The sequence below is a fragment of the Sphaeramia orbicularis genome, chromosome 21 (genome assembly GCF_902148855.1).
Source record: "Sphaeramia orbicularis chromosome 21, fSphaOr1.1, whole genome shotgun sequence".
Taxonomy (NCBI): domain Eukaryota; kingdom Metazoa; phylum Chordata; class Actinopteri; order Kurtiformes; family Apogonidae; genus Sphaeramia; species Sphaeramia orbicularis.
This window is the reverse complement of record NC_043977.1, coordinates 46278622-46291619: the sequence shown is the minus strand read 5'-3', so window position 1 is coordinate 46291619 and position 12998 is coordinate 46278622. Positions and strand designations below refer to the sequence as shown.

Below are 12998 nucleotides of genomic sequence, written 5' to 3'. Positions count from 1 at the left end.
TAATGTGACCTGTAGCTTGCTAATTAATGCTGCTAGTACTAATTACTGGTTTTGTACATTTATCACTGTATGGGTTAACATTTACCAAGCAGCCAACTTTAGGCGTTTTCACACTGGGTATCGGAGTACGTGTCCGATTACGTTGGACCCCAAAGTCCACTTAATTTTATCAGTGTGAATGCACATGTTCCATGGCTGAGTACCGTATCCAAGTCCAGCTGAGAAGGTAGTCCTGGTAGACTGTGTGGGTTCCAGTACAGAACATTGCAATGTGAAAGCAATCTGTACCTGAGACCGGAAGTGACCTAATCACCATGAGACCATAGACAGCGCTGCTGTAGTTTCCTGAAAAAGCCTCAGATCCACTTGCCTTATCAACTGAATCACTTGGTGATATATCAGGGACAATGAAGGTCGCTCTTCTTGTCTTTGCCTCAAACAGGCTAACAGATAGAAAAGTATTGCCTGTGAACAGAACAGTCGCTCGGTTGATGAGGTAAGGGTTTGTCATTTCTATGTTTCAGCCCTGTAACACCCACACGTATCACAGGCCGTGATACGTGTTTGTGAACACAACATCTGCAGGAAAGGTGTGAAATTATCCAGGTATGGCATGGATCCGGATACCCAGTCTGAAAACTCCCCTAGAGGCCATCAAATAGTATCATCCAGAAACTAATGGTTGATGTGACAATGGTTATATGCACTTGTTTTATACAGTCAGTGGTTTTATCTTTTTAGCCAACCTGCATTTGATTCGACAAGCTAGACAGGGTCTGAGTACACCTTTTACCAAATATTGTCCAAAGGCCGCTGCAGGCATTCATTTGGCCCTTTCTTGCTTCTTCCTAGTACCTAAGGTCCCAGCAGTGGTAGTCTGACAGCTGGTGCATGTGTTTGTGATGGTGTCAGCTTCCTGACACTTGTTGTCCTGACTGCGACTGTCATTGCTGTGTGGATGCATTGCTGACAGCCTCCGAGCTGCTGAGAGCCTGAACTCATTAGCTTTAATGACCAGAATGAGTGTCCAGACTCTGCAGGATGTGCAGCCGATGTCACTGTGGAGCACTACAGCTCTGTTTATCCAGCAGGTTCCCTCTCCTCCAGGCCAATTTATACTGCCCAGCATTGTGTATTTCACCAGCTCTAACCTGATTATCTTCTTCCTCGGTCCCCAGAGCTGTTCAGATGGATTACATTAGTCTAATGCTTCCCCTGGAAAGTGTTTCACCTTATGTTCTGCTTTTACCAGAGACTCAGCAATTGCATTAAAATAAAATGTGGGTTTTAGACCTCTTTTTATTTAAGAGAACTACAATGAATTCCAGCCAGCTCATATATTAGTACACTGAGTACGCTTGACATGAACTAAATTAAATTTGTTAAATTGGTTTGCTTTGCTTATGAATACACTTTGAGCACATATGCTGTAACCTCATAGCCAGTGGAGGTATTTTATTCACCTGCAGGAAGGATTACTCTAATTGTATGAGAGCAAACAGAGCAAGTTTTTGACATAGATAATAATCCCCATCTTACAGTTTGTTCCGTCTGTATTTGACAAAGCATAGACTCTTAAAATAACTTTGGAACTCTTTCACCATCAAACTAACATGTTTCAGAAAGAAGCACCTCTCAAAAAAATGAAGCTGCACAGTCAAAACACTGAGCCTGAGTGAAAATTTTCAGTCTTTTCCCACCTGATTTCCAGATACATTGTCACTACGTTCAGACTAGAGCCCAACCGATTAATCGGACGGCAGATTAATCAGGCCGATTATAGCTCATCACTGATTAATCAACATCGGCCAATATGTCAACGATTTATTAACTTTTTTGTTGCAGAGATTCTGTCGCTCACTGCCCGTGTGTGTGTGCTGCCCAGAGAGTTAGAGGAACTGTAAAGCCTGTCAGTTTCACTTTCATTTCTGCTCAGACCCCACGCACACAATCACAGACTGCCACCCCTCCCGCACCGTCCGCCCCCCCCGTCCAAAAGTCAGCCCCCCCAGGTTCCGACAAGGATGGATTGCTAAGCTAATCGCCCCCGCTCCGACTCCGGTGTCCCTTACATTTTAAACAATGATTTACCAAACAATTTTTATGTCACTACTTATAAAATATAAAATATGGACTCACATCTTTTTCAAAAGTCTGCTCTCCCCAGCATAAAAACTACCACATCTACAACCCATGGATCCCCACAGGTCACAGACGAGTCTAATATAAAACTATTATACAGCATTTGAAAGTTGTGTAAATTATATTTGTGAGATAGACAAAGATTTATGCAACTCTTAATCCACCTGTTCACAATTATCTAATATAAGATTATTATATCCTGTGTAGATCAGTGTTCATATTTCATATATCAACCATTATATCGGCTATCGGCCAATGTTGGATATCGGCTGATATAATGGATATCGGCTTTTTTTTAGCCCCCAATGTCGGTATCGGCATCAGCCTCAAAAATCCCTTATCGGTCGGGCTCTAGTTTAGACAGCAGGTCTTAATGCACATTTCAGATTTTTGGGTGAAATCTGATTTTTTTTTGTGCCATATTACACATTAAATGTGACTTCTGTCAGTTTTGGGTATGAACTGAATGCAACCCTGAAGTGACCTGTATGCGCAGAAGAGGTCCTGATGTAATACGTGACCACACAGGCACGTACTGTGTTTACACAGTGTAAGTAAATATGGAGGCATCTTGTCTCTGCATGTGTGTTGTGGCGGTTGTTGTTTTTCCCCACCACTCCTCCTCCTCCTGGGACGTAGAATTGAGATGTTTGTTAGATAAATGCGACTGAAGTCAGACTGAAGTTACATTGCAAAGTATGAAATACATATCAGATTTAGGACCATGTATCAAAGAGGCCTGGGTTGGATTTGAACAAATTGGATTTGTGTCACATATTCCTTAAAAAATCAGATTTGGGCCACATTTTCCTGCAGTCTGAACATAGCTTTAGTCATTTTGTGCTTCAAATGCAACATTACTGGGAACAATAGCAAACATCCATAATTACCGACAGACAGACATGAGTGGGCGTAAACAAAGTGAAACACTAGATCAGCCAATATGTGAGCTATACTTCATGACAATCGATACAGTACACGGATTTGCCATACATGAATGTAATTTGTGGACATGTATTGAATTCCATGTATGAAATATACTCTACATACATATGGAGTGGAAATACGCACAGTGTTTCCAGCAGAATGAAACTCAACCTAGGGTGAGGGTGGGTTAGGGGGGTGTCCAAGGAAGGACGGAAGCACAAGAGACATACTTAGAAACATGATACAGTAATACAGGATCCAACATGCTCCACTGGCACTACAGATATTCTAATGAACAAGCCTTTGTAACAATTAAAAAAAAAAAAAAAAGAGCTGCTGTTTTCTAATGCACATAAAATAACAAACCTATCCACACTTTCCTCCCCCACTCATATTTTTTTTTTCTCCTGGGCTCAGTGTGTTCTCATTTGTCTTGTGTGGACCCTCTGGTCTGTCTTTAAACCTTCCTTCATTAATCAGATCTCAGGTCAGATAGAAGCTCTGATCTCTGTCATGTTGGGTTAGGGTCTGTTTGACAGCTCACTGCAGAGTCAGACACATTTCTGTTTATAATAAAAACACGTTTTCCTGACTGTAGTGGGTTCCACTAGCAAGAATGACTATGTTACACAGTGCTTGATGAAGTTTTCAGTTTTCGCTAACCTAAGCTGAGCGTAACCTCATCTATGACCCCTTGGATTCCCGTAGTCCTGCCCCTTTTGTCCAGATATGGTCACTTCCAGATTCAATAAGCCACCATGGTCACAGCCACATTACAAACCACTGGCTTCACAACACCACTTCCTATGAGTACTGTCCATCCAGTAATTATACACTGTTTACAGCGGTGTTTTTAGCTTACTGGCCGACAGGCCGTAAGCTATTGTCGTCATGCGGCGTCCAGCCTCGTCGTCTGTCGTCGTCATCTGTCGTCATCTGTCGTCCGTTACAAAAATTTCATTCGTCTTCTTCTCCCAAACTACAATTCCAATAGACTTCAAACTTGGTATACAGCTTCTTTATGATGATGTCAGCACAAGGTATTGAAATTATTTCGATCTGGACCTGATTCTGGATTTGGTGCAACGTTGAAAAATGTTCCCATTATAACAGATAGGAAGTGGATTGATACAATAAATCAGTAAGTATCAATGATAGCAAGTTGGAATTTTAATTTTTTACAGATCTGATTTGAATATGACCAAAACATGGGCTATTTCTGTAATATAATAAATACACGTAACTTGGTGATAATAAATGGCATCTTGATACATTTCCCAAAGCTTTTAATTTGGCCAGTAAGCTACAGGGCCATTGGTCCTATTTTTCAACTTTGGGGTGTCCCGACCCCTAAAATTCGCCTGGAATTCAAGTGGGGTTGTCTGAAATTTCTAGTAATTGATTGATTAATTAAAAAAAACAAAAAAAAAACAACTTACTAATAAAAAATATATGGTGAGTTGACAGAGACAATCCCAATCCATAAAAGCCATGACAAACTGTGAAGCTGAAACTGAAGCACTGTGGTACTGTTTATCTTCAAAATGTTCATTGTGGTCAGTTTCAGATGCTGCAGCTCTTTCATAATTCATAGTTTGATAGTTTGAGTTACTGTTTGTTCAGTATAAATTGTCAGCCTTGTAAATACAAGCTGGATTGACTGTACATATCCTGACCAAGGAAAATAAAATTCTCACTTTGTGCAGTAATCTACACCTGGCTTTTCTGCCTCCATCCATAATAATATACATTATATAGCCTAAATGTCATTGAAAATTAACTTTTATTTACAACATAGTACAGCAAACTATTACATGATCAAAAACAAATGAATTTTAGCAAAAAAAAGTCTCCATTTTGAATGTCTGGGTTCGCCAGAAATTTGTGATTTTAAAATGGAGTCCCGAGCCAAAAAAGGTTGAGAACCACTGGTTCTGTGTAGGGTTGCATTGATGTTTGTTCATTTACACGGCTAGCATGTCCACACTGTGTCCTTTTAGTCCACTGTAACCTGTAGCAGTGTAGTTTTGCTGTTATTGAGGAAATAAAGTCATGACAAAATCAGTTGCATTTTTTCTTACCTAAATTTGCAGTTTAGTCTTCAAGATCTGAATTTTTCTTTTTTATTTATATATACAGTCGCAGAAAAAAATATTAGACCATCGATAGTCATCAAAAACAATAGTTATGCAATCAAGTACTAAGTCCTACATGTATCGTGACTAAAACAGACAGAAAAGAAAACATGGAATGCCTAAAAGCACTGTTTTTGGCAGTACAATGCCATAGATATTGATTGAAGAACTGAAGTGACTTGGAGTTATTATTAAAACGTGGAAAATGGATAGATATCAGCTCTGAAATTAAACTCTTATGAGCTATTTTTGTTGTTATCGTTATATTTGTCCAAACAAATTGTACCAGGCATTAAAATGAGCAAGAAATTGAAGAAAATAAGGGTGGTCTAATAATTTTTTCCGCTACTGTGTATATTAGCCCTCCCCACCAAAGCTCAGTTTTTTGTTTTTTTTTTTCTTTTTTGCTAAATTGTCTCTAATACAACATTACAGTGTACATATTTGGACAAAATATACATGAGACTGAGGAATTGGGTTGATTTCATATACATATACATATACATATACATACACATTTCTATGAATGTTGTATGTTATGTTATAATTATACATTTCCTTATAGAAAGCAACAAAATGTAGTATGTATTATTATGAGTAAATTTCTGACATTGAGACTGAGGCTAATTCAATAATAATGATAAATAGGACTAGTAGTAGATATTATCTTTTAATGGGTCAAAACATGGTATTCAAAATCTCTCTGATGGGACATTTTAGAGACAATTTGACAGATTAGTGTTGCTAAATTACCCACATTTTTACTTTTAAATTCATTTTTGCTTTAGTTGGACCATAAGGGATCATACAAAATGAGGAGATATTTTATATTGGAATAAATGTTGGAAAGGCAATCAATTAACGTTCACTCTGATGGGACATTACTGTGTTTTGACCCTAATGCTTCTCGTGTTTTTCTCCCTTTCCAGACACTCAACAAGAACAACCTGCTGCCAGATGAACGCTCCAACTTTTATCCCACCCCCCTCCAACAGACTAATGTCTACACGACCACCTACTACCCCACAGCACTCGGCAAATACGACTACCAGCCCAACTCCTCCCCTTCGCCCTGTAGGACCTATAACCACAGCAACAACAGCTGAGACATACTCCCCCCATCCCTGAGCGGCTCTCCAACCCCCTTGCCACTGCCCCCAAAAATGCTCAACACCCCCCCACACCCTTCCCCCCAACGCCATGGCGACAGAACTGCAATACCATGAACTGAAATGTCTCTCGGAGCTCAGCCAGGGTCATCCGTTCGCCATCCCTTTTGTTTTCTTCGCTCCCGTAGTCTCTTCCACACGGCGGAGTCTGTATTTTCAAGGGTGTTTTCTGGAACTTTCCATTCGGGTATGTGGGTTTGGACGACAATGCCTGTGTACCGGTGCAGTCAGGGGTTTTGTACAACCATCTGGGGGTGTGTTATTCTAAAGGCCTGACTGGATATAGCAGTGTCAACTCAGAGCTCTACACAAGGCTCCAGTAGAAAACTTCAGCTTCGGCGGATGAGTCACGGCTTCAAACAGATCAAGAACACCTCGGCACCGGTGGCAGATCCAGCATCAGACAAGAACATAAACCCAACAAGACAAAATAAAGACATTTTGCTGAATCGAAGGAACCATTTTACACCGCACGGTTCCAGACCACATCCTCCAGCCTGTAATAAACTCCACTCTCTCAACGACTAAAGCAGTTACTGAGAACAAACAGGGCATATCGTCTGTCCTTGCCACATAACAAATCTCGAGCGTCAGAACAACAAAAGACAAAACTCAATAAAGTCAATGATGAAATAAATTAAAGATCAAAATCAGCTCGGGTGTGTGGGGCGAACGCACGCCCTCCATTGTTGAGAGACTTCACATGACGGGAAAGATAAGATGTTTTTGTGGAGCAGTCGTGTGGGATCACAGTGCTCAACATCAGCACGAGCAGGAAAGGAACGAAACTTTCCAATGGACGCGAAGAAGGACGTTAAACTCTCAAAGTCAGAGCAAGAGGGGGATTGTGGGAAGCGGCGTGATCTGTACATAAAGCTCTGGAAATGCCTTGGGTGCCTGTACACAGTAGAAGGCAGGGGCGAGTGTGTTTTCTATTTTTTTTTTTGCTTATTTTTTTCGAAGAACAATAAAGACTTGTAGAAAGGAATTAATTGATTCTCCAATTGATTCTTGTGTTGATTCTACTGAGTGCTAAATAGCTCGGTGGTCATATCAAATATGACCAGTGCGCTGAACGACTGGATTGGGTTTTGTATGATGATAGAATAAGCTAGTAGACTGGCACTTATTGTTTGTTTTTTTTTTTTTAATATTTGGTTTTTTTAAGAGGTTTGTTATATGCTCAGACAAGCCGTAGCATAGGAGGACATATTTTGTTAAATAAAATAGCTAATTAATTCTTGTTTCTGTTCACTGAACAGACGCATTATTTTGTTCTTGTGATTCTTCAGCCATTTGCATCTTCAAGACATAACACAATGATGAAACAATATTAATGATATGGTTTTTAAGGAGAATGTCCCTAACAATACAGCAATTCGGCCTGGGTTTAAAAGAAAAACAACTGAATTGAAGCTTGCCTTTGTAAAAATTCATCTGAGTGCATGTGTGTGTGGATACTGTACATGCCAACACATGTACTCTGTATGTTTGAGAGGGGCAACTGTATTTTGTACAATGTAAATGCTTTCACATGTATGACTTAAAGAGGAGGTCTGTAAAGGCGTTTGTACATTTCTTTATTCACATTTGGTCACTGGCACTTCAGACATCCTACTGTTGTTTTTCTATAGTTCATGTATGAGATGTTAATCATTCTAAGTTAAAGAATTGCCTCTGGTTCCTCTGGAGGAGGGAGCAGACACTATTTATAGTCAAAGCTTGGTATATAAAGGGCATTTTCACAGCTATATTTTATTATTATTGCCTGATCGATGAATGCTAACCCAGCGACGCTTTTCCGTTCAGCTACTGTACATGCACGACATGAGAGCTCTATCTGTATATACGAGCGACAGCCTTCTGCAGCCCAATAATGACCCTGAAGAGGATTGTGTAAATGTATCTGTATATTGTATAGCTAACACTGTTTGTTTAAATAAAAAAAAGCCTTATAGTTGTTTAAAACAAAAAAAGTGCAGCAGCTAAGTACACACCGATCATGAGGTTTGCTCGGGGACAGAGCTCCACAATGTGACCGCCCACCCGACCCCCCGTGGTTCTGACCTTGGTTCACAGCTGCTCAAACATCAGACTTTGAGAAACACACAAAACCCAAAACACTGAGATGAACTCAGAGTAGCACTGACTCTACGTGAAGTAATACACATCTTGGCATTCTCTCGCGTAAGGTGGCGATCCGACATTGAGATTTGATCTAAAAGTCATCTGATTGGTCAGTTTCGAGCTCTGTCCCCTGCAATGTGAGGCTCTGTGCCCTTCTATGCAACTTACCAGGTGTACTGTTAGACCTGTCATGTAGACTGTAATCACTGCCTTTTAGACACTGTGAATTTTTGGTACCCTATATTTTTGTATATTGTACATTATAAAGGATAATAAACCTTGATGCCAACACAGCAGTGGGCTCTGCTTCATGTGATTATGGGAGCAAAATCGGATTCTTCACTTATTGGTTATACACTGCCCAGCCTAAAAAAGTCACACATGCAGTATTTGACTGCACCACCTTTGGTTTTACATACAGGAGACATTCACTGTCACATCTTTTTTGCCACATAATGCTTATATAGTGGCACAATAAGGTTCATTATATTTTTTCCATCCAGAGGTGCATTAATTTTTGGTTACTGAAGATGGAGAATTAAACCGCAGCATCAAGTCTTCATCACATCCTAAACTAGAGTCTGGACTTTATGGAGGCTAATCCATGTGTGTAAATGATGTTACATATATATATACACACACATGCACACACATACATACATACTGTGTGAGCCTGTAGTTAATATTGACTGAATCTGTTTGGGTGAGAAGTGAAAAGGATTCTGATGAGTTCTGGTGCAAAGACTAATGTTAATATTCGTTAGTTTTCAGTACTTTATTGGTCAGGGGCTTGTAGAGCCCAAGGGAGTGGGTTTGATTCTGACATTGGTGGGGACACAAAAGTGCTCCAAGGCAGCACTCCTACAAAGGCAGATAAATGTTCTCATACACACACATGAACTCAAATTCACATAAACACAATAACCCCCCTGGACCCCTGCGCATAAAACAGAACATAATACAGCAAAATGTCCAATACCCACAATGCAAGCATGCTACTATATATATGAATAAAGACATGTTAGTATGTAAACTTGGGAAAAAAACAAAGCAATTATTCATTCATTCATCCATTCATTCATTATCTGAACCTGCTTTATCTTCACTAAGGTCACAGGGGTCACTGGAGCCTATCCCAACTACGTGTGGGTGAAGGTGGGGTACACCCTGGACATGTCGCAAGTTCATCGCAGGGTTGACATATAGAGACAAACAGCCAATCACTTTCACATTCACACCTATAGGCAATTTAGATTAACCTATTAACCCACAGTTGCGGAAAAAATTATTAGACCATCAAAAGTCATCAAAAACAATAGTTATGCAACCAAGTACTAACTCCTGTGTGCATCATGTGGCTAGAACAGAAAAGAAAACATGGAATGCCTAGTTTTTGTCAGTACAATGCCATAGATATTGATATAAGAACTGAAGTGATTTTGGTTATTATCAAGAAAACATGGAAAATGGATAGATACCAGCTCTGAAATTAAACTGTTATGAGCTATTTTTGTTGTTACCATTGTATTTGTCCAAACAAATGTACCTTTAGTTGTAGCAGACATTAAGATGAACAAGAAATGGAAGAAAACAAGGGGTGGTCTAATAATTTTTTCCGCGACTGTATTAATGCATGTCTGGATGGTGGGAGGAAGCCAGAGTTTGTTTGTTTGTTTGTTTGTTTATTTATTTATTTATTTATTCATTCATTCATTCATTCATTCATTGCCAGTGCCTCCTTGAATTTTTATTTTTAGATGTAACTCTGACAAATAAAGTCTGTGTATGTCTAAACAGTAACTAGTGCTAGTAGTAGTCTCAGCAGTTAATTGCGATGCAGAATTAACCCCCTGTTGTGTGTTTTCTTTTGGACAGTGTCACAGATGAACTCTGGGTTTTCCAAATGTTATTACAGAAGTTTTGGTTCATACTGTATCTCCTCCAGACAGATGCAGTTTTTTTTCTCCAAAAACTTCACATTATAAAGTCAGATATTTTTTAGAAGTCAAATTGTTGGTTGCATTTCAAAAAGGCAGTTTGACAACCAATTATTAATTAATTATAAATCAGACCACGCACTGCAAATTTAATCACGTCCTGGCCTTGTCCAGACTTTAAACTAAATTCCTTTTGTCAGAGTCAGTAAAAATAATGATTCTAAAACAAGACAAAAACCTAACTACAGAACTGAAAGTACTAACTAGATGGTATTTGACTCTGTGGCAGATGCTTAAAGTGGACAGAGAAGATGACAGTTTATGAAATGTGGGCGGCTTAGAGAACATTAATACACTTGTTGTGAGGCTGCAGTAAAATTAATGGTCTGTGGTTCGATATAACAAAGGAAGCAATAATCATCTGTCTCACTCACAGCACAATCCCGTATATCCTACTGTGAGATTTGCATAACTTCAGCAGTGTATGTGCAGAGATTAAAAAGATGTCTCTCCCTCCAAGTATGATAAAATGGAGTTTTTCAAATATACAGCCATAAAGACTGGATCACCAGAGCAATACATACAATAATTATCTAATCCAATCCAACTTTATTTGTAAAGCACTTTAAAACAACTACAGTGGACCAAAGTGCTGTACAGAAAAAAAAAACAAAAAACAAAACAACAGAGTAAAATACAAGAATAGATTAAAAGACATAGAATAATTATAAAAATAAAATTTAAAAAATTAAAAAATAAATAGATAAATAAAAATACAGAAGAATAGATAAATCCTAAATAAAAGAATAAGATACAAGAATACATTAAAACATAAAAGCTATACAATTAAAAACAACAACAAATAAGAACAATAAGCCAATACCAAATAAAACAACTGAGTAAAAATAATATATTGAAACATCTCGCATGGTTTCAAAAGCCAGGGAGAAAAGATGGGTTTTAATTATGTTGGAAAGGGAATAATTTAGACTACAAGAGAATGAGTAGAATACGGTAAAACATGGGACCGTTGGAAAGAACAGATGACAAACATTTGAACAAGTGAATTACTGTTGTCAGCACTCTTTTACATTGAAATTGTATCCTGTCTGGGCTGAGAAATTACAGTACAGTTAGAAATGAAGTGAACTAAAGTGCATGTGATGTGTAAACTAGGTCGGTCAGGGTCGTCTGGCTCCATAAAAACACAAACAGACAGATAATCATTCCATAACCCATAATATTAATTTTCCTGTCCTTCTTTCAAAGATGCTCAGTGCTGTTTGTTCAGAATTACAAATCAAACTTGTGCTAAAGGAAGTTTTTGTCCATCTCAGAGCCCTGCAGGTGTGACGGTGTTACAGTGGTGTGAAAAATGGATTCAGGAGGTGATCAGTGTTATTTGCTTTTACTTTAGCCAGACGTGCATTGGTGCTTTTATCCCTAAGGAGATGATTTTCTCAGACAGAATGTGTGACTTTGGTGAGTTAACCTGAACCAACTTCAAATGTGAAACTTCCAAAACCTGCAGTTCCTCAATTGTCCTTGATTGTCACCCCAGTCCGACTGTCAGAGCTAGTTTGTCAGTTACATCTTTTTGCCACAGCAAAGCCCTTTTTAAATCAAACTGACCTTTTCACGCTTTTATCACTTCAACACTCGACTACTGCAATGGTATGAAAACAATTTTGTGTCTTTATTATGCAAGCAAAAGGGAAAAAAAGCAAACAAAAAATATAGTTTTGAAACAAAAAAAAAATCAAGATTTGAAAACAAAAATGAAGGTTTACAAAATTTTTAAGCTTAACAAAATCAATTGTGTTCTCATTTTCTTTTATTTCAAATCTGAAACTTCTGCTTGAAGGTGAAAATATTTTGTCATTTTAAAAGTTTTGTTTGCAAGTCCAAAGGTTTTGCACCTCTAAATATTTTACAAATCAAAAACTTTTGCTTGCAAGTTTAACTGAACGTAATGGGTAGGATCTACACGAGCAGAAGGGGTGGATTTCTATTAATAGCTTGCTTTGGATTGACAGTGTGGCTGGTGCCTGGTCCTCCCACCCACTTGAACACGGTAGGAACCACTGTGGGAACAAGGCCTTGGGGCTTGAGCAGATTTGAAATGAAAGAAAATGAGAATACAATCGATTTTGTTAAGCTTAAAAATTTTGAAATCTTCATTTTTATTTTCAAATCTTGATTTTTTTTTGTTTCAAATCTGTTTTTTTTTTTGCCTTTTTACCCTTTGCTTGCATAATAAAGACACAAAATTATCTTCATACCATTGCAGGAGTCGATTCTTGAGCTGATAAAAGGGTGAATAGTTTTTTCTTGGCCAGTTCAATTTAAAAAGAGCTTAACTTTGACTAAAAGTTGTTACTGATAAAAACTAGCTCTGACAGTCGGACTGGGGTGATAATCGAGGAACTGCAGGTTTTGGAAGTTGCACATTTGAGGTTGGTTCAGGTTAACTTACCAACGTCATACATTCTGTCTGAGAAAATCATCTCCATAGGGATGGCTGTGCATTGGCAGTCAGATATGAAACTGGTCGGGGTCTT

General features: G+C 38.6%; 1 protein-coding gene across 6 annotated transcripts in view; it reads left to right on the top strand.

Moving 5' to 3' along the window:
• The window catches only part of sema5ba (sema domain, seven thrombospondin repeats (type 1 and type 1-like), transmembrane domain (TM) and short cytoplasmic domain, (semaphorin) 5Ba), a 364937-nt gene extending 356144 nt beyond the window's left edge, over positions 1–8793 (top strand). For all 6 annotated transcript variants that reach the window (XM_030125702.1, XM_030125703.1, XM_030125704.1 and 3 more), the window contains one exon: positions 6134–8793. In XM_030125702.1, coding sequence (XP_029981562.1) covers positions 6134–6310 — 177 coding nt within the window. In that variant the 3' untranslated portion in view covers positions 6311–8793. The remainder of the gene's footprint in view (positions 1–6133) is intronic.
• The last annotated feature ends 4205 nt before the right edge of the window (positions 8794–12998 follow it).